We start from the raw sequence: 20,497 nt of genomic DNA, 5'->3' as shown, positions 1-20,497 counted from the left end.
TGCAAGGGGCTCATATGACCCACCGGGAGCAACTTAGGGTGGGACACTTTGACTTGTAACAACTGCCTTAGCAACTGAGCTAGAGCCCCCCTCCACATATTATTCCCAAGGCCCTGAACATGTATTGTTTCAACCTCACCCCATCTTTAATTCTCATCTTCTCTGCTATGCTCTTATTTTACACAATCATGAGACTGAAATTTTTCCCGTTAACCTATTACATTATGTGTTTTTGTGTGTATGTGTATGTGTGTCCGTTCATTTCTTTTGCCTTCTGCAACCTTCCCAATCTTATGTATGCCCAGTCCCAACTTTTCTCAGTTTTACCATTTGTTTTTTTTTGTACTATTTACAAAATGATTTTCAAATGATTGGATTATGTCCCTTTACTGAAACCTGATGATACAGTGGAATGGTCCTTGTTGTTGTTGTTGTTGACGTGTTTGTCTGACGTGTTTGTGTTGTGTGCAGGAACAAAACTGTCCTGACAAACACCATCGGTAAACTTGAGAGGAGGATCAATGAGCTGACTGATCAGATGGAAGATGAGCACAGGATAGCTACTGAACAGAAAGACCTGGTAACACACACACACACACACACACACACCAAAACATACACACTATCGCCACAGGGGGGCAGTAGAGCTTTACAAAACATTACCCATGCATCCTCAGCCTGTGTCTGCAAAATGTACAGTATGTGAACAATCTCTGAAATGTTACTTGGTAGGAATCAGGCTGCATGTGAGACTCTGTTACAATCATTAAAACACCTAATCAAACATATTGATCTTTACAAATAACATGAATCTGTCCATCTTATCAAACTAACTGGCGCTTTGCGATTGGTCCTCCAGATGACCCAGAGGATCCGCTCTCTGAAACGTCAGCTGAACGAGGTGGAGGAGGAGGCGAGCAGGAGGGAGGCGCAGTACCGCCACACTCAGAGGGAGCTGGCAGAGGAGAGGGAAACCACGAGCCGGCTGCAGAGACAGCTGCTCGACCAACACGTGCAGACAAAGTACACACTCTGCACACATGTGCATTGAATGTTAGAGGGTTACGTGATCAACTCCCTTTGACTTAATTGTACTAGTTATAGTTTTTAATAAAAGCGCTACATAAGCCGCCATTTACGATTTAGTATAAAGCATCAGTATGGTTGCTAAGGTTACCAGTTATTAAAGGGAGGGTTTCAATTGGAATCAACTCCAGTCTCTAGTTTAAAGGGCCAGTTTGACTTGCAGATACTTTTGTTTCTAATAATTCCATGGCAAAAAAAACCTAAAGCGTCACCTTTCTCTCTACCAGGCGTAAGGACACTCTGACTATTCGTCAGACTCTGGATAACCTGAGGTTGGATCTGAGCGTTGACGATGAAGACGACGATCATCTACCCCAGCAGCTAACAAACATGACAAAGGTCTAAACCCCTCGTTTTCCACATTCCTTCACTTCAAAGCATTAAGCAGTCTACATCAGTGCAGTTAGGGTGTAGTAGGCTTATATGGGGCATGTTGTAAGTATGTATAATTCTTCTAAAGATTTAAAAGAATGTGCCGCCATTGATTCCCTTATTGACTCATCAGGTGTAGAAATCCTGACGGATGCTCATTTAAGCCATCAGCCAAAAATCAACGTATAATGTGTCCATTTTGTACTGTCACAAGCAAAACGTTATCTGAAAAAATATGATCACACTCAAAAATTTTCACCTTTAGTTCACTTCTGAATTTGATGACTTTCTTTGATACTTCCTATAAGTTCCTGATCATGTTCTAGCAAATTCCCTACACAGAACATTATAATATGCAACAAAGGTCAATTTTCATTTAGCTTTAAATATCTTTTCCATTTAAAGCCCAGTTTACATGCAAGTATACACAAAGCTCTGACCTGACTTATTTATTGCTCGGTCCACGAAGAATTACAACACAAACCTGTTTAAAGTTAACATAACGAAAAGAGAAGCTCCCGGTGGACTCGCAGCCGGACTTATTTATTATGACTTATTTAGATGAAGATCAAGATTTCTCAGTTTCCATTATCTAAAACACAAAAAACGTGATGCGCTCGTTTGCCAAGAGAAGGCAGAGTGATTGATAAGCTACTGGTGACAGGTTAAAGAATTCATTAAGGTGCAAATGTACTTTGATTTTTTTTTTTTTTTTTTATGTGTTCTTGTACTTTTTACAAGATACGGCTGAAGTCTGTTAGCAAGAGCTTTAAACGGGAAAACAAACATTTTACAGTGTGAATTATGGTTCAGTGTCAGGCCAGGTACGAATAGACAGACTTCAAGGTGACAATATTTGGAATAAGACTTTAAATTCTCAATTTATTACTTTTAGGAAGAAAAACTGTAACTCAAAGAATCACCAGTTTCTCATAAATGGTTTTTATTTAATGGAGCTTTGTTGACAGTTATTTTATGAGGGATTTTCCATGTTAGAAACAGATTTACATGTCATATATATATATATATATATATATATATATATATATATATATATTCACCTGCAGTATTCAACATATCCCACATTCACTGATGACACAAAACATGGAATAAACTGCAGAGCGATCTTTGGATGTGATCATACTGTGTCTGTTTGGATTCACACCCAGAAACAATTAAGAGATTATTTATATTGAATGCTTTTACTGCGTTTTGTTTTCATGATTTTTATGTTTTATGTTTCGTATTTGGAATTGCTTAAGGGGGAAAAAGTAATTTTACTTCAGTTTGAGGTATTTTAGGGTTTGCTACTGTACTGCTCTAACTTACTGTGCCTTCCACATACAATATCTGGGGAAAATCACACTTTAATGCTTAATGCTAATTACATCAGAGCACCGCAGGCAAAAATCCATACACAGGACATGTTAACACATTCATGACTTGTGGCAACATGTTTACTTGAGATACAGTTTAAAAGTTTAGAAGCAATAGAGATTTTTAATATCTTAGTTTAACAAATGTCTAAATACAGTTTGGATAGGAAGAGGAAAAACCTAAACATTTTATTTTGTTAAAAAAACACCTGTACTATCCGCTTAATATTCTGTGGGCTCTTATTTTGTTAAGCAATATTAAGTGCCGATATAGAAACAAACAGAGTTAAACATTCAAATCCTAAATGAAAATTGAGATTAACTTATAATTATGGCCTAAAGCTCATGAATATTTTACACCTTCTTTTAATTGGGTTAATGCTCAATTGACCCCAGTTGTGTGTTATGTTATAACAGTCATTTGAATGTTTTTATTCAGATACTCTTTGGGTTCTTATGTTTACATTTGTTGGTGTGTTTTGCTTTTTGGATACAGGAGCACAAATCATCAAAATGTCTTTAAGTAAGAGTTTGATATTTCAGCTGTTCGGAATGTAAATGTCACTAGAATGAATTTTTCATTTCCTATTGTCTAAGTGACATTATCGACAGGTATGTAAAAAGAAATAATACACTTGACTTTCTTTTGTAACAACACTTCACATTCTACTGGGTCTGTTGTTTTTGGGTATTTATTTTTGTTTTTCACACTCTCTCTTCGGTGAGAAGCTCTTAGTACAAAATGCAAATAAAGTCTAACACTGTGAATTGTGGCTATTTGGTGTTTTTTTTTTGTTTGTTAATTAAAATAATTCAATGAAATCATGATCTGCTGTTTTGCCTTCATAGATTCATTTGCTTTTCCTCCTAAATGCAATGAGCAGCAGCTGCTTTGAATAATAGAACCACCAAATGGCTGTTAGTTTATCAGGACCATACAGCAGGTGTGGGCTTGTAGGTTTTCACTGTCTCAGTAGGCAAAATTGGGTTTGGGGGAAAAATAAAAAATAATGATGCTTTGGGTTAAAATAACATACTATGCACTTTTTCAGCTTGAAGCAAGACACAGCTGTCTATGATCTGCACCTTTTAGCCAAATAGCTGATAAGTTATGGGTGTGTTTAAAATGACTGGCTTTACCATAAGAGCCTCTGTTTTCTACTTTAAAAAGGGGGAAAATGTATTTTCTTCTGCCTCAGTTTCAGAAAAGTTGACTTATGAATATGACATTATAGAGCATGCCCTTTAGAGACCTGACTGGCTGTTTTGAATGGGTTTTACGTGTCAGAAATGGCATAAAACAAACTTCTCATTTTATGAAAATACAAGTTCATTCATTCCTTTAATTTCTTTCTACACACATGAATATGAAGTCTCAATTTTTTTTTTTTTTGTTTTTAGCACCGTTACATTTTTGTATCGTAGTCCTGTGTGTGATAATGTAATGCAGAGTTTTCAAATGAAGTGGTCATCACAGCCATAACATGCATGAGCCAAACGGGGAACAGAAAATAATAACTTTTGAAGAACTCCACAGCCACAGGGTACCAGCTCGAGCCCAGTGATGGTGCTAGAGGTGTGTTCAGGACATGTTTTTTTTTCCACTTAAAAATTTTTCACTTTCACCAGATGGGGGATTCCCATACTCTGCCTGTGTAAGGAGCATTGGCATTGCTCTGCACATGGCATCTACAATTTATTACAATTACAAATACGATTTTATTTGAATCAGTGCATTTCACCAGCTGTGTTCATAAACAGCCAGCGAAGGTTTGTGAACAGCAGACGCAACACATTCCAAAGTTAATATTATACTAAGGCCCCTTTAATTAGCCGTCAGGTCTCATAAATATGCTGCAAATTCAGTCAGTCATCATTTATAATTGACCCTACAAAGATACCCATGAAAACATTCATGTTCTGTACCAGTTGATAACGCTTTTAAAACCAAAAACTCATCCTTGTTTTTCCATTTTATATCTGTCATGAGTATCTTGATTAAAATAGAAACTTGAGCATCTTTGTCAAAGATTAATTGAATTCACACTCCATGAAATGTGAGAAAAGAAGCTGAAGCTTTAGACACTTTGAAAAGTATTTACTGCACAGAATACTTAATAATTACTTTTAATGGTTTGTTGGGGCTGCGTTTGGCCAGAAACAAATTATTCTTCTAGTCTTGAAAGTAGGAACAGATCGGTTCCTTTCTTTTAAGGAAAAAAAAAAACTTCGAAGAATAAAACCAACATATTTATTTGCAACTCTGACATCAAATACACTAAATGCATCACAAGTCAGTCCATTCTCATATCAAACATGCTGACAATGCAATAAACCCAACAAACACACACAGGCATCGATACACACAGTGAAAACTAAAACAAACGTGTACAAACCGCAGGCATTAGAGAATTCACACAGAACGATTTTCAAAAATAAAAGCTCTTAGAGGTACTTGGATCGATTAGTTGTTTTGATATATTCGGGCACAAAAACAACACGAGGACTTCTGTTCTCATTTGCCTCTGCTTCATAATCTATAATGCATTAAAATATTTAGTAGCTCACAAACTTTACAGAGGATCAGACAGAAGAGTTAATAAACAGGCACAACATGACTCTTCAAACAGTATAAACTTTCAAAGTGAATTTAAGAACTCTGTTAAAGGCTGAGAAGTTTCAGGGATCAGGTGCCTTAGGGAAAACTTACTAAAAGTAAAATGCAAAGGTGAATACAAAATGTAAGCATTAGACTGAAATTGAAATTAAATTTAAACAATATTGACTACATATAGATAATTAGCAACACAGAAAAGAAAGGCTCAGAAAAAGAATGACAGGAAGAAACCGATGTTTTGTCAATTTGGACCTTTTTCCTTTTTATTTCCATTGCCAGTTTTCAGTATTCTTAGTGTAACGATGGACGACATTGGTCTGTGCTTTGTGACAGGTGAGTGAACAAAAAGAATTATGCAGCATGATACATCTGATACTTGATGCATCTTTCAGCTTGTGGTTTTTATTTTACCCAATTTCTACGGTGTGTTTGCAGCATTTTGTCAGAACACAAACTCTGAGATAACCAGAGCACACAAGCAGCTGATAAGCAAAATATTTGTCTCAGTACTTGGTGGAGACCAAACCAGAGCAAAAAGAGGGACGGGCATTGGAATTCATTTTAGCAAGTGGACCCAAACACAACTCTAAATAGATGAACTTGTTTTTCTTGGATATGCAGGAAGCCATTTGCTGCCATGTAAGCTACTGTATAACACATGAGGTGATAACATACAGTCAGTGCTGTTTTCAGCTTGATCTGCTGCATTGGCCAATGATTTCGAAAAGTCTGTTTCCACTACAATACTTTGTTAAATATTTAGAAATTTGGAGCCAAATATTACAATTACATAACTTACAACTAGAATAAAAAAAAAATAAAAAAAATCATTGTATCAAAAAACAAGCTGATTATCAGCAGCAGTACAAACAAATCTGTGATTCTGCAGATATTAGCACATTACACTGCTAATCAAGTGTGAGAAGATGTTACATTGTCAGTCAGCTCCTAACGCCTGTTAATCTGTCTCCTTCTGACTGTTTTATATGGTACGGAGATCAGCTGTTGGCACATGGCCTGAAAGAGCAGACAAAGTTTTTAACTGTGAAGGAAGTTTATCGCCTAGGGAACAGCTGAATAACGGAGGGTTTCTTGAAAGTAAATGTGATGGTGAATTTCCTTTTTTTTTTTTTTTAAATTTGGCAAACTAGCAGATTAAACATGGTGACACCAAGGTCAAGCAGAATCTCAATGATGCTTCATTTAGAATTTTTATAGTTGCCAGCAGTTAGCAAAAAAAAACAAACAAAAAAGATCATTTTGATTGTTTCTGGTTCAAGCCAACATGGCTCAAGATTTTTCATTAAGTGCATAAGGCAGTTTAAGGTGTTGCTTGATAAGAGTGGAAATGCTGAATTGCATATAAAACTAAAATCTAGTAACCAAAGCTTAGCTCAATTATAATCGTGACACACACACGCAAAGAAATCGATAGAATTTACTTTCAGTATCACAATTGTACTGTTTTTGTTGTTGCCGCTTCTGCTGCTGCTGCTGCTAAATGCTTTGGTGTGCAATGAACAATATAGTGTTAAACAACAAAAAGTTGGTCCACAGTGTTTAAAAAAAAAAAAAAAAGTCCAGTCATGAGTATTTTCTTTTTAGAGACACATTTGTAATTTGGGGTTAATTTGCACTGTAGCAAAGCTTAAAAATTTCTAACCCATGACACACGATCAGATTTTCAAACCAGATAAAAAAAAAAAACCCAATTAAACAAATACAAAATATGACACTTGGTTATTTGTTTACTAGGCAAAAGATCCAATCTTACACGCGTATGAAAAAGTGTGAATAACTAAATTTGAAGCGAAAATATAGTTGCATCTTTTAATTGATGGGAGTCTGGGAGATCCTGCTTTATCTAAAGAAGAGAAATCTGAGTCTTCACTATTAAAGCCTGATCTTAACAACATTGAACTGTGTTATGGCCTCAAACAAAGCACATTTCCAAAGACCTTAAAAGAAGAATTGTGGATGCTCAACAGGCTGGAAAGGCTTGCAAAACACTGTCTGGACTCCACCAGTTTACCGTCAGACACACGTATAAATAAATTACAACAAGTGTTTATCCTCCTCAGGCCTCTGGGATGGCAGAGTTAAAGTCCTGATGGTAATCGTACAGAAATGTTTCGTACAGACTTGAAGGAGGCAATTTGTGGAAAGTCACCCAACATCCCTGAGTTGAAACGGTTCTATAAGGACGAATACGCATATTTAACCTCCAAACTGACTTTCAGAAGTGATACAAATTGTTAGAAATAAGGTATAGCTGCAAAATGGTGGTCATATTTTTGATGTACACAAATAATTAAGATTGGATAATTTCCCAAAAAGTAAGTGTAATTTTTCGCCTAATGTGTTTAATTGGGTCCCTTTATCTAGTTTTCAGACTTGGAATCGGATCATGATTTAGGTCAAAATTCCAAAGGGTTCACATATAAGCATCACTGTAGATGAAACTGAGACAATTCGATTGGCATGGAAATAAGATTAGGGAAGAAGAAAGATGTGTGAGATAGAAATATGAAATGACAACAGAAAAAATAATCTATGTTTCAATAATTTATTTTAATGTAAATAATGGGTCACTTTATTATGCAACAACATTGGTCATGTACTGTGTGGGGCCTGAAAGTGATATTTCTACGAGTTAATAATTAAACAGGAGGTCGGAATCTGCTGCCCTGAAGACCTGACGTCACCTGACTGACATTCTCACATAGAGAGAATATCTGATCACAATAAATGACAATAAGCCTACTTATCAGAACATTTAGCGTTTTGCAAAGCAGCCATTTTGACTTAAATACCTCGTTAGATGTGTCCGTAAAATAGCCATTAGGTGCTTCGGGCTACAATTTTATTTTCAGTTCCAAGTTATTTATGCACGTGACAAAGAGTCCTCAGAGCAGCTGAAATATTTTTGATGGCTTTTTCTCAGATTCATGCAAATATTGTGGCGCGTCACAGTGGAGTAACACTTTAAAAGCCAAGGCCATTGATCACTTTGAACAATACTCTAACTTGGCAGTGGACACTGCTGTTAATATACAATGTTTTGTTACATGTATTTTTTTTTTCTATTGCACATGTTCTATGCATATTCATCCTACTATATGAAGAGTAGCCAAGTCCCGCCTCACTGTGGAGGCATAATTGAGAGCTAGCTTTTCAACAGCAAAATAAAAAGTTAATTATAGGGACTAAAGAAGTATTGTCTGGTCATCCATTCAGTTTTCTAATTCAGCAGTCTGACATAAGGCTGGGAAATAGAAATGTATATAGAGAATATAGAAATATTACAGAGTACCCAGTGTTATCAGTGTAATGCAAATGGACAGTATCCAAACACTGCTATTTCTAATCAGTGTCACTCGTGTACAAACAGACGACAAAGGCACAGCAGCCTAGGTTACATTAGCTAAACTTACCACATGCAGAAAGATGCACGAGATGCTCCTTTTAGTCAAGTATTGGCACAGACAGCAACAACTACACCCTGAAACGTGAACACTTCTAACAAAGACGGTGGTGGTGTGGTCAAAGCGCAGATATGAGAGAGTGGAAGGATTTTTCTCTGCATCCACCCAAGTCTGGTAATACATTTGTTTCCACCTTCCTGTATGCAACTTAAGCTGGGGACTTGCATGAAACTCACAATCAGTGGATCCACTCTGCTTTCCTCAGCCCTCCCTGCTCTGCTGTGCTCTTCTCCCCTCTGCTGTGCTTCGCCAGCCCCTGCACAGCTCTTCAGGTATTAGTCTGCCTTATTTCTCAAAGGCTAAGACAATAATGGTGTATATACATTTTCCTTAGGGGTTTACAAAAAAATGTGAGACACTTCAGCAGAATAATCTTTTCTGACCTGTGTTTTGTGTTGAGGGCAGTGTCAAAGTCTGTGCTGTGTATTTTTTTTTATTGTACATTATACATTTTCCAAAAATGTACATTAAAAAAAAAAAAACTCCTTGTGGTTCTTTCAGACAATTTACACACAATAAGCTGTGAATAACCGCAGTAAAGACCCCCCCGACATGACGGCGCAGCCTTCAATGCAAAACACAACGTAGTGCATTTTTAACACCTGTGAACCAAATCAAATTGATCGGGCCTCTGGAAAACTATAGTATGTGGCTACTACAGGTACAGCATAGAACAGAGTGGGAAATGCAGTAAATACAAATTTGTCCCATTTGCTCAGCCTGATCCACAAGGAAGAGTTTCACCAAAGAAACGTGACTTAATTTACACAGACACACAGCCTGATGTTAAATTATTCAAGGCCCAAATTAGGCCGTCATCCCGTGAAGCAGAATCTTTCCCCTGTTACGAAGTTTAGAAACAGATCAACACAGTTTTAAACATCTCTTTCGGAAACAACTCGTGGAGCAAAGAAAGTGGGAGTGTGCAGAGTTTAACTGCCAGGCTGCATGTTTTAATCGAGGCACATTACGCGTCTGACAGGGATAAAACCGGCCCCCTCCCGTTTCACCTCCCTCCTAAACAGAGCTCCAACGCAGACCGTGTTACCTCCGATAGCCACTAGACGGGGATAAGGTTGTGTCATAAGGGGCAAACACTTGGAGGGAGAAAAAAAAACTTAAAGGGAGCGAAAAGAAAAGAGAAGAAGAAAAAAAGGATACGGGAGAGAAGTCAACAGAGAAGGGGAAAGTAAAAAGGTGGAAGGAATGTGGCGAGTAGAAAGGGCAGACGACAGAGGAGGGTTGACTGGTCGTTTCCTGAATCGCCTCTTGATCTAACATGCACATTTCCTCTCGTTGGGCTGTGCGTTACCAAGCTTCGTGGCCCCGTTCCCACTGGCTGGTTCAGCAGGTGGTTTGTCAACACACTGCTCCATCCTCTTCATGACCAGGTCCAACAGCGTTATCACCGCCTTGTCCACCTCCGCCCCGGTCGCGGCACTCGTCTCAAAATATGGGATCCTATGTGTCGCAAGAACAGAAGTGTAGAAGATTGTAGCCCCACTGCATCATGACCTTCTGTCATAACAACCACACCAGTTAACTTCAATTAAAAAAAAAATCATTGTGACCTTAAACTTCAAATCAAGATTATTATATTTGGTCAGAGCTATATATGGCTATATAAGGTGGATTTACAAGCAAAAAGCTGATCGGTCATTTTGAAGTGAGCCTGCGTCTGACTATAGGCAGGATATTTAGCTCGGCAAACCATACTGTATATGCACAGACTAATAAACACGCAGACTGAGGAAAGTGAAAGAATATTGTAATTTTATGACTATTTTGTCCCCACGTATATATTACGCATCAATAAATAAACTTATTTGCCGCTTTCAGTTTGGAGCGACTGCCAAATTAACTAAATGAACAGTTTAGAAATACTGCACAAATGTTCACATCGAAATCTTTGTGTTTTACAAACCTTGGGGTCCAAAGGGCCTAGCGGAGACTCCTTTATCACCTTTTTACATCCCCCCAAAAAAACGATTACCACACTGTGATGGCAGAATTTTAAAAGTGAAAATTAAAAACACCCAGATAAACCTCAAACTAACTGGAAATGAAATGGAAGCCGACAGCTGCTGGGTAGATGGCATCTTACATTATTTGAAATATGAAGTTAACAATCAACGCTTTTCTAAAGCAAGTAACAATTAATATGGTAACATAATTAATAAAGTAAAAAGACCAATTATGAAGAATTGTAAACGTTTGAACTTGGTGTACAACATTAAACGCCTGATGTACAAAACGGGTCAAATGTTGCCTGAGTGAATAATTCAGGGTAACATCCTGAATATGATGCGTCTCATTACTGCATATTTTATGTTTTTTAAAATCATAGACTGAATATTTATGTAAACAAGTTTTATTTGCACTTGATGTGCAACAAGGGTTAAAAATGACCTGCATGTATTTTCAATGCGTTCCAACAGGAAGCTTTGAAATGTTTATATATTTATATGTAGAAAACCTTTTTATTCCATTTTGCGCGCTACACGTGCCCCCTCATAATATAACTTACATAAAGCCTCTTGCAACTGTGTGTCAGACCTTCCACTGTAGCTTAAATCTGAGGTCTTGGGAAACACATCTTTGTCATGAAAACGGAAACGTACCCATATTTATCGGCCAGCTCCTTGGCCTGTTTCTCCTGAACCTCCCTCTGGTCGGCCAGGTCTGCTTTGTTTCCTACCAACACGATATCTGGGTTCTCACAGTAAGCGTTGGCCTGTAGCTGGCCTGCAAATGAAAGGAAAAACAACTACAACTGGGATATGGAACTCATGCTGTAGGTGTGAAAAAGGTTTTCAAAGTACTTCCTTCGTATGACCATTAATACCCTTTACCCAATAAAGGGTAATGAAATATCCTTGGGAGAGCTTTTGACCACTGGGGGAGATGTGGAGTATATTTTGATAGCTTTTAATTTTCTGATTCTTGTGCAAAACACTTTGAGACTTTTTTAAGATGTAACGTTGGTAACTTACTCATCCAGTTTCTGACATTGAGGAAGCTCTGCTGGCTGGTGAGATCGAACATCAGCAGGAAGCCCATGGCGTCTCTGAAGAACGCCGTCGTCAGGCTGCGGAACCTGAAATCATGTTGAACACCATCAGCATATTACACCTTCTTTTATTTTCTCATAATGACTTAATATTACTCGCTCAAGGCTTAAATGTGCAAAACATAGATGATATGCATTACTGTATGTATGAGCACCACTTTGTTAATAGTTCTCCAGTTAATCCATGTGCGCTTTGGCAAACTGGGCGTCTGGGTGTGATGCCAGCAAGGGCCACAACTGTGTTTAAACACTACTTGTGAAGCTTTATGAGCAAATATGTACTATGCAGGCACTCAGGACAATAGCAGCAGAAAGCAGGGGTGTTTCCTCATCAAACAGTCGGAGGAACTGATCACACGGGTGGAATAATGAATTTAGTTGCATGATTAAATGAACATGAAGATCAGCTGATGAAAATGGGATTCTGTTCCATTACACTGAGCCGAATAAATGAAATTCCATTTATGTAACTAACACTGACTCATCTTGCAGTGACTCATCAGGCCTTTCTAAACTGACTCAACAGATCGTGGCCAGTTCCAATTAAAGATCACACACAAATGATTGACACACGCTGTACATACAGACACAGAGGCACACGGATCTGCTGTTCCCCCCTCAGGCTCTAAACTGTGATGATAGCTGCTCCTTTTTCACAACAGCTTGATCATTTTACAAACTCTGTCAAAACTGGATTCACCATTTCGGAAAAGTTTCATTGGCTTTGCAATTGAGTTTTAAAAATGTGACATTGTCAAACAAGTGAAAAGGAACATTTTGCTATGAAAACATCCTATTGAAAATGTGGTAACTTAAAGCCATTTATGGGCTAGTGAGACTCAGCTTGATGGTTATGATGACTAACCCATCAGTAACTAGTGGTGTATCTGATTATACATGTTTGCAATCTATATTTTGTGCTTTATGTTATTACATCGCAGAGAAACAGGATTTCAGTCCACCGTATGTCTCTGGATGTTGTGGAATGACAATACAAATTCTTGGACCTTGTAAATATGTTAGAATTACAGTTACTCCCACAAGTCGACTTACAACAAATTGTACAACTAGGTTAATATCATGTTGTTTTTGCAATTCTCGTCATTATTATTGCTATAACCCGGGTGATCAAACTTTCCCTGACAAAAAAGAAAACAACCATTATTTAGCCTAACAGAAGAATAATTATAGAGTAAATGTAGAGAAAATAGTAAATCTAAGCTGCAGGTAGTGTTTCCGAGCTATGGTTTCGGGCTAACATCTAGCGGACCAAGCTGAACGGACCTGGACTGACCTTATCTGATTATCTAAAGAACTACTGAAAGCTGAAGACCACTGGCCAAGAGGTCAAATGCTTAGCGCCAAATGAATGAAAAACTAGAGTAACCTAAAAACCAACACACTCTGGGGGGAAATAAGATTTGGTCCATATGGGACGACTAGCCCACCTCTCCTGTCCAGCTGTGTCCCAGAGCTGAAGGTGAACCTTGAAGGTTTTCCCTGTGGTCGTCCCATTAGGGTTGGATGCTGTGTACATCTGAGGAGGAAGAAACAACACTGGTTTATTTAAGATACAGTAATGATCTAAACTATTGTATCAACCTTAATTAAAAAAGAAATAAAAATTTAAAAGCTCAGCTATTTTCTTGCCCCCTACCTTACTAAATACCTTTCTAACAAACTCAGGTGGTAAAGAACAAATACTTTATTATGGTATAAAAGCTTCTATAAGATGAAAAAACATTGTTGCCCTGCTCCAGGGTTAATAACTACTTTTAAAGGAAAGTGACAAAAGTCTGCTTGAAAAGTAGCTCAATGCTGCTCAATGATGTCAGACTGCTGTGATCATGTCCAGCTGTTCAATAACATGATACTGAAACTACACAGGGTGTAGCACATGTTGGCAGTGCAAACCTATAAGCCTCGTTACACCACCCTTTAAAATTTTACAGTGGAATCACTTGCGAGGGCAAAGTATTTCTTTATATCAATTTCAAGTCCAGTATTTTCAAAATTGCTCAACGTTTACATGCAAATATGCTACGTTAATTGACAGCAAGTCCTCCACATTGTTGATCTGAGAGCCACTCCAAACAGAAGTGGCCCATACTTTCTTCACATATTAGCTGTGTCTGATAGAACCTGTTCCAACTAAGCTGCTCAAGGAAGCTTTACTCTTAATAGATACGTTCATATTAGATATCATCAATCTATCTTTAGAAACAGGCTATGTACCACAGGCCTATAAGGTAACTGCAATTAAACCACTACTTAAAAAACCCTGTCTTGACCCAGGTGTTTTAGCCAATTACAGACCATTATCTTATCTTCCCTTTATTTTCAAAATCTTTGAAAAAGTAGTCGCAAAACAACTATGTGACCAACTGTACAGGAATAATTTGTATGAAGACTTTCAGTCAGGATTTAGATTTCATCATAGTACAGAAACAGCACTGGTAAAAGTCACCAATGATCTTCTCATGGCCTCAGATAATGGACTAGTCTCTGTACTTGTTCTGTTAGATCTTAGTGCTGCATTTGATACCATTGATCATAACATTTTATTACAGAGACTGGAACATGAAATTGGGATTAAAAGAACTGCACTGGGTTGGTTTAAATCTTATCTTATGCCTGAAAGACAAAGCCCTGGATGTCGTACAATTGTATACTTCTAAACTCATAGTATTTGGGTCTAACTCTCAGAAATATGATGTCCAACCATATTGTTACTCTAGATGGCATAACTTTGGCCTCCAGTACTACTGCAAGGAACCTTGGAGTTAGTTTTGACCAGGATTTGTCCTTTACCTCACAAAACAAATCTCTAAAACAGCCTTCTTCCACCTACGGAACATTGCCAATTAAAATAGCTAAAGTGATGCTGAATAACCAGTCCAAGCATTTGTTACCTCTAGGTTGGACTATTGTAATTCCCTACTTTCAGGATGCCCCAGTAACTCCCTAAAGAGCCTGCAATTAATCCAAAATGCTGCAGCAAGAGCACAGACTGGAACTATCAAGAGTTCCAGTTCCATATTTCACCTTCACTAGCTTCTCTCCATTGGCTTCCCATAAAACCTAGAACAGAATTTAAAACCCTGCTTCATACATATAAAGCTCTGAACCATCAAGCACAGTCATATCTAAAGGGCCTCATAGTACCACATCGTCCCAACAGAAAACTTCAATCTCAGTATTCAGGCCTACTGTAAGTCCTGCAAGCACTCCCTGCTTCATCAGGCTTATAGCACCAGGTACTGGATTCTACAAATATACTATGGTATATTCTGGTGTGGAAGGCACAAGGATGTACCGGTTGGGCCTGTTGCCTCACAGCTTATGGAGTTTGCATTGTGCTTCCGATACTGAACATGCTTTGAACATGGTAAATTTCCTCTTCACTGCTCTGTTGTTGAGAGTTATGCAGCAGCTCTGACAAACAGCGATCCGGACAACGGTTCTGTGTACCGAAGAACTCTTGTGTGCTGCAGCTGATTGTGTTTGTCTCTCTGCAGGAAGCCTCAGGCATCATTCACACCTCAGAAGCTGCCAGATGAGACACTGACGCTTCCTCTAATTCTCTGACACTGGGTGCCCTGTTCACACGGATCATGTGCAGAACAGCGTTTTTGTTCAGTTTTACAGCTGATAGCTGACACTTTCATCATGAGGCGAATTGTAACACATGTACATGATAGTGTGAGTCACTGTGCAGTTTGTTATTGGAGCAGAGAAGAGCTGGAATACACCACACCTTTAATTACCTAATTGGCTTTGCTGAATATTTTCACATTTTTCCATGGAACCCGAGTTTTAGTTTGCATTAAAAAAACAGAAGATTCCACATCAGCGTTTGACGTTTTCACACAAATAGTCTAATAAAAACGTAACAAAATTCAAAAAGCAACGTACAAATATGGTACAATTCAAATACTTTGAGCAGAAAATTCAGTTCCACATCCCAAAATAGACAATGTTCCACAGGGCTGCAGGTGCATGAAGTAACATAGCAAATGGTCTTTTTGTCTAAGAGAGGGACAGAGACACTTTGGCTTTACAGGGAATGTTGCAGATCAGAACCTGATGGTCATGGAATAAATGACAACATACTGCATTTAAGTAAGCCTAATAATTTTATATTAAACATAAAAATCTTAATTTAAGACAGTTGTGGTTAAGTTAAGTTAAGTTGTGGAGCTTTATCGTTAAAACACTGCTATGTCCCGTCACTCAACTACAATTTGGTTTTCAGTGACTCAAAGTATGAACAGAATGGTGAACGTTCATTTTAAAGGGCGACTTCACCAATTTTCCTCTTGCTTTCTATGGCTTTAGTTTAGGATGTAAATGTACATTAATGCTTTTAAAACTTCCCTCTGACTTCCCTACATGAAAATATTTCTCGGAAAAAGTCCTCCAGATGACATCACCCAGAGGAGTTTTTCATCATTCGGAGTTCACTACCCAAACTAGAACCAAAAGAAGCATATTACAAATTGGTAAAGGCGTCCTTTAAAGTTCAATTAAGAGCCTGAGGAGGCACTGAACCACAGCTGGGATTGCATGCTGTCGGATTCTAGACAGAACAGCTTGAAAACCGGGTGTAACCTTAATTTAACACACACTCACAAACAGAGCAGGCGAATAATAATTAATCCTATGACTCATCCAGAGCAGTGGTAATTAAGCAGCAGTGTCTGTATTTCTAGCATGTGAAAGCAGAGGAAGCCAAGGAACAGACAAACTGACCAAACCAAGCCATCGGCCATCGGTCTCACACGTGAACGTTTACATGAATTTATCCAGATTCCATCAACAGAGGTAATGTTTTCTCACCGCTGCCTCGCTCCAAATCAATCCTGTAAGTATAAAACTCCAGTGCAGACTTGACAAATTAGTCGTTTCACCACAATGACAGCAGCTGTGGAAAGCTTGGATTTATTGTTGGTACATCTTTTGTGCTCTTCACCATAGACGACAAAATGGTGATGCTGTGTGCCAACTTTGTAGCAAGACAGCTGACAATGCCGACACTAAAGTGAGGCTGTGAATGCATCAGTTGCATTCAAGGTGGTCACTCACTCGACTAAGCACGTGACTGCCCGTTCAGGTTTTATTGAAACATGTGGTTTGAAGTTTGTACAAAACGCTCTCATAGTCCTGTCCTTGCATCGCCTAATGAAAAAAAAAAGTGCCCTGCTCAGTCTGAACTACCACGAACCCCACAATATCCTAGTAGATATATCACATTCCCAAGACAGCACACTTCTTTTTTTTAAAGTGATACTGCAAATTGACATGTACAATCATTTTTCCAGCATTATTAGAGGCATCACATTAGAGGCATTATTAGAGTTAAATACACATGTCTATATACAGCCTTTTGGAAATGAAGCAAGCTGGAGATTAGGCTTGAAATCAGTCTATTCCAGATGGCTCATCTATGCTTTGCTTCACCAAGACTTTCTGTTGTTACTGTCTTAAGAAATGACAATATATAAGTAAGAATCTGCCTTCTCTGATTGGTTAAAAGGCTGAGCCTCCCTTAAAAACCTTTAGAAGTGAATATCTCAGTGCTGCTCACAGTTTTTGGGTCACAGAAGAATTTATTAGCCCTTTTCCATTTTAAGATACATTTTAGAGACTATTACTTACTAAAAATAAAAACATATTGTAACTTTAAAATAACTGACCCAGCTTGACAGCTGTTGTGGGACAAAGCAGCGGAAAATCCAGACCTAACCTGACCCACTGTTTAATAAGAAGACGTATTGGTAACTATGGTAACCAAACTTGCAGTACCTTTGTGCAAAGTGAACGTGTGGAAGTTGCTGTATTTGTTTCTGACATCTAGCAGAGACGACTCTTATAATGAACTAGCCGTCATTCAAACGTAGAAAGACCAACACAAATACACATACGCTGGCAGAATGATGAGCACATTTCCTCGCTTGTTTTCTTCAAACGACTGACATAAAGGATGAGAACTCACCACTCTCTTTTCCCTGAAGTCGATGCCGACTGTGGTGATGAACTTGGGGTTAAACTTGTTGTCTGTGTATCGGTACAGGAAGGTGGTCTTCCCCACGCCGGAGTCCCCCAGGGCAAGGAGTTTTATAAGGTAGTCATAATCCCCATCAGTCATAGTGATGGCCACGATAAACCTGTGGAAAACAGACAGGACAACATGTTAACAAGCACGCACACACCGAGTTGACTCAGTCTGTTCAATGGCTGTTCAATGGCTCAAACTCCTCTATCTCCTATTATTCACGCTATTTGGCATTTTCCACACACACCCTAAATGGGTGTGTGTGTGTGTGTGTGTGTGTGTGTGTGTGTGTGTGTGTGTGTGTGTGTGGTACCCATTGTTAAAATTATGGGACTGCAGATCATAGGGTCATGCTGACCAGAATATAACTTTCTGGGAAAACAGTAACTGTGTATGTGTGAGTGAGAGGGAGGGAGAGTGTGTGTTCTATGTCTGAGCATCAGGAGGCAGAAGAGACTGAGCATCAAACTGCAAAAAAAAAATATTGAGCTCTAAAACAAGTGATAATCACATGACAAACATTTACTCAAAAACCCCTGCGGACGTCCTTCAACAACAGTTCTGAGATACTGGTTAAGGACTTGCCTGCCCTGCAAATAAAGCAGTTAACATTGCTTATGCTTGATATTGTTGATTATACTCTAGAACATTTTCAGTGTATCGTGTTCATGCACACATGGACAAAGTACTTCGGAACTTATCCAAAAAAGACATCTAACATCTTATTCATGATACAACACAATTTTACTTGACTCTGCATCATGTGAGTTTTGTATTGTCTTGTATCCTCCAAGTGACTTAACAACTAATCAACCCAGACTGGATGTGGCCAAACTAGTTCCCCCTATTGGTGCAATAATCCTGCCACAGTCTACAGTCACACAAACTGCTCTGTGAGGCTGTGCTTACACCCTCAGATCAAAATGCCAACACGTTCATATTGACCACTCTAGCATGTAAATGTATTTACCTTCTAAAGTATTCAGAAGGTAGCTACAGCACAACTCTCATTGTCACCAAGCTTGTTTGGCCCTAAACGCACCTGAGGGTAATGAAAATACTAGTTTTGCAAGTATTTGGCCAGAACAAGAAAAGAATTGGACAATTTGACCTGATGGAGGTACAGGTAGATGATGGTCATGGAATTTATTTATTTATCATACTTCATCTTTGGGGAACATTAACAGTGTGTGTGGCCCAATAATGTTTGCCAAGGTACCTTATTTAAAGCAAAAACAACAAGTTATTTAAGCATAGATCATATCAGTTCAAAGAATCCATCATCTAGCAACCATTAAGGTCTTCAAAAAAAGTTTGAGTCAAACCATGTAGTACTCACAGACATCAATCACTTCAAAAATGTTCAAAGGCTGGCAGCACTAGAAGAGAAGTCTGAGGATCAATTATGTCTGTAGGATGATTCTTCTGATGACCATGAACATCTCTTTTCTCAAATGAATGATAGCTGTGACAGTTCTCAAAGTGGCAGTGGACCAGGAGACGTTGCCATGCCTCCAACGCAGCTTTAATTAGATTTTACCAACATTTTCATACAAAAGTAAATGTGTTCAATATTAGTTAGACCTCAAGGATGTGATCTTTTTGTTAGTTGCAGTCTAGGGTCTGTTTGACGCATGACTAAATGTGGTGTATTTAGAAAAAAGGATCATAAGACTCTAATTCCCTCCACTATAAGGAAGCACTTAACAATGCGCTTTATCCAGGAGCTGATCTGATCACAATAAGATCACTGTACCTCAGAAAGTACAGTGGGAACCATACTGACGCCACTGACCAACCAGGCTGGAATAAAGTCTGGCATTTGATTTACAGTCCACTCAATCCAGTAACCTGGAAATGAAAGTGCATTTGTAAAGGCCAGTGCACTAAAATGGTACATTATTATTATTGTTTTTGCTTTTGTTCAAATGAACGTGTACACTGACATTTGCAGTAACACAAAATGCAAGAATTCCAGCATGGGAACTGTAGATATTCTTAAAAGTAATAAACCATGTGTACGTAGAGACAGTAAAAACAATTTACATCATTGTTTATTTAATATTATTGGTTTTACCACCTTTAGTCAACAAGCTCTAGTCTATGTGGTTAAATATCACCAGCTTGACAGAAGAGAAAGGTCACAGGAATATCCTAGTGGTAGAATTCCATTGAGGTAAAGTCTTTCAGAGAAAACTGTGTGTTTTTATGTTTTACACCTGAAAAGAGTGGCTACAGTCTGTACTTAACTTGCATTGAAGCAGAAGAACATATGGAAAGAAATACATCACAGATGGCAAGTTCTACTCCTAACAGAATAATTTACCTTACTACTGTATGTTGATCTGCTTGGTAGAAAGTTAAAAGAAATAATGGACTTACTGTGAGTAGGTTAAGCAAAAACATTACTGTTGGTGCCTTTAAACAAGGTACATG

The 20,497-nt window shown here is 38.3% G+C and overlaps 2 protein-coding genes across 5 annotated transcripts in view; one reads left to right on the top strand and one right to left on the bottom strand.

Annotated features, from left to right (window-relative positions):
• The window catches only part of LOC137104049 (uncharacterized), a 54,985-nt gene extending 51,323 nt beyond the window's left edge, over nucleotides 1-3,662 (top strand). The window contains exons 24-26 of the mRNA XM_067484855.1: nucleotides 472-580; nucleotides 860-1,023; nucleotides 1,314-3,662. Coding sequence (XP_067340956.1) covers nucleotides 472-580; nucleotides 860-1,023; nucleotides 1,314-1,431 — 391 coding nt within the window. The 3' untranslated portion in view covers nucleotides 1,432-3,662. The remainder of the gene's footprint in view (nucleotides 1-471; nucleotides 581-859; nucleotides 1,024-1,313) is intronic.
• Nucleotides 3,663-5,071: 1,409 nt separating this feature from the next.
• The window catches only part of rab27b (RAB27B, member RAS oncogene family), a 61,199-nt gene continuing 45,773 nt past the window's right edge, over nucleotides 5,072-20,497 (bottom strand). For all 4 annotated transcript variants that reach the window (XM_067484332.1, XM_067484333.1, XM_067484334.1 and 1 more), the window contains 5 exons: nucleotides 18,002-18,173; nucleotides 13,455-13,543; nucleotides 11,930-12,033; nucleotides 11,558-11,681; nucleotides 5,072-10,397 (listed from right to left, as the gene is read on the bottom strand). In XM_067484332.1, the coding sequence (XP_067340433.1) occupies nucleotides 10,211-10,397; nucleotides 11,558-11,681; nucleotides 11,930-12,033; nucleotides 13,455-13,543; nucleotides 18,002-18,154 (657 nt within the window). In that variant the 5' untranslated portion in view covers nucleotides 18,155-18,173 and the 3' untranslated portion in view covers nucleotides 5,072-10,210. The remainder of the gene's footprint in view (nucleotides 10,398-11,557; nucleotides 11,682-11,929; nucleotides 12,034-13,454; nucleotides 13,544-18,001; nucleotides 18,174-20,497) is intronic.

Source organism: Channa argus, chromosome 18 (genome assembly GCF_033026475.1).
Source record: "Channa argus isolate prfri chromosome 18, Channa argus male v1.0, whole genome shotgun sequence".
In the NCBI taxonomy this organism is placed as follows: domain Eukaryota; kingdom Metazoa; phylum Chordata; class Actinopteri; order Anabantiformes; family Channidae; genus Channa; species Channa argus.
Note: the sequence above shows the minus strand (reverse complement) of the source record. Positions and strands in the feature narration are given on the sequence as shown.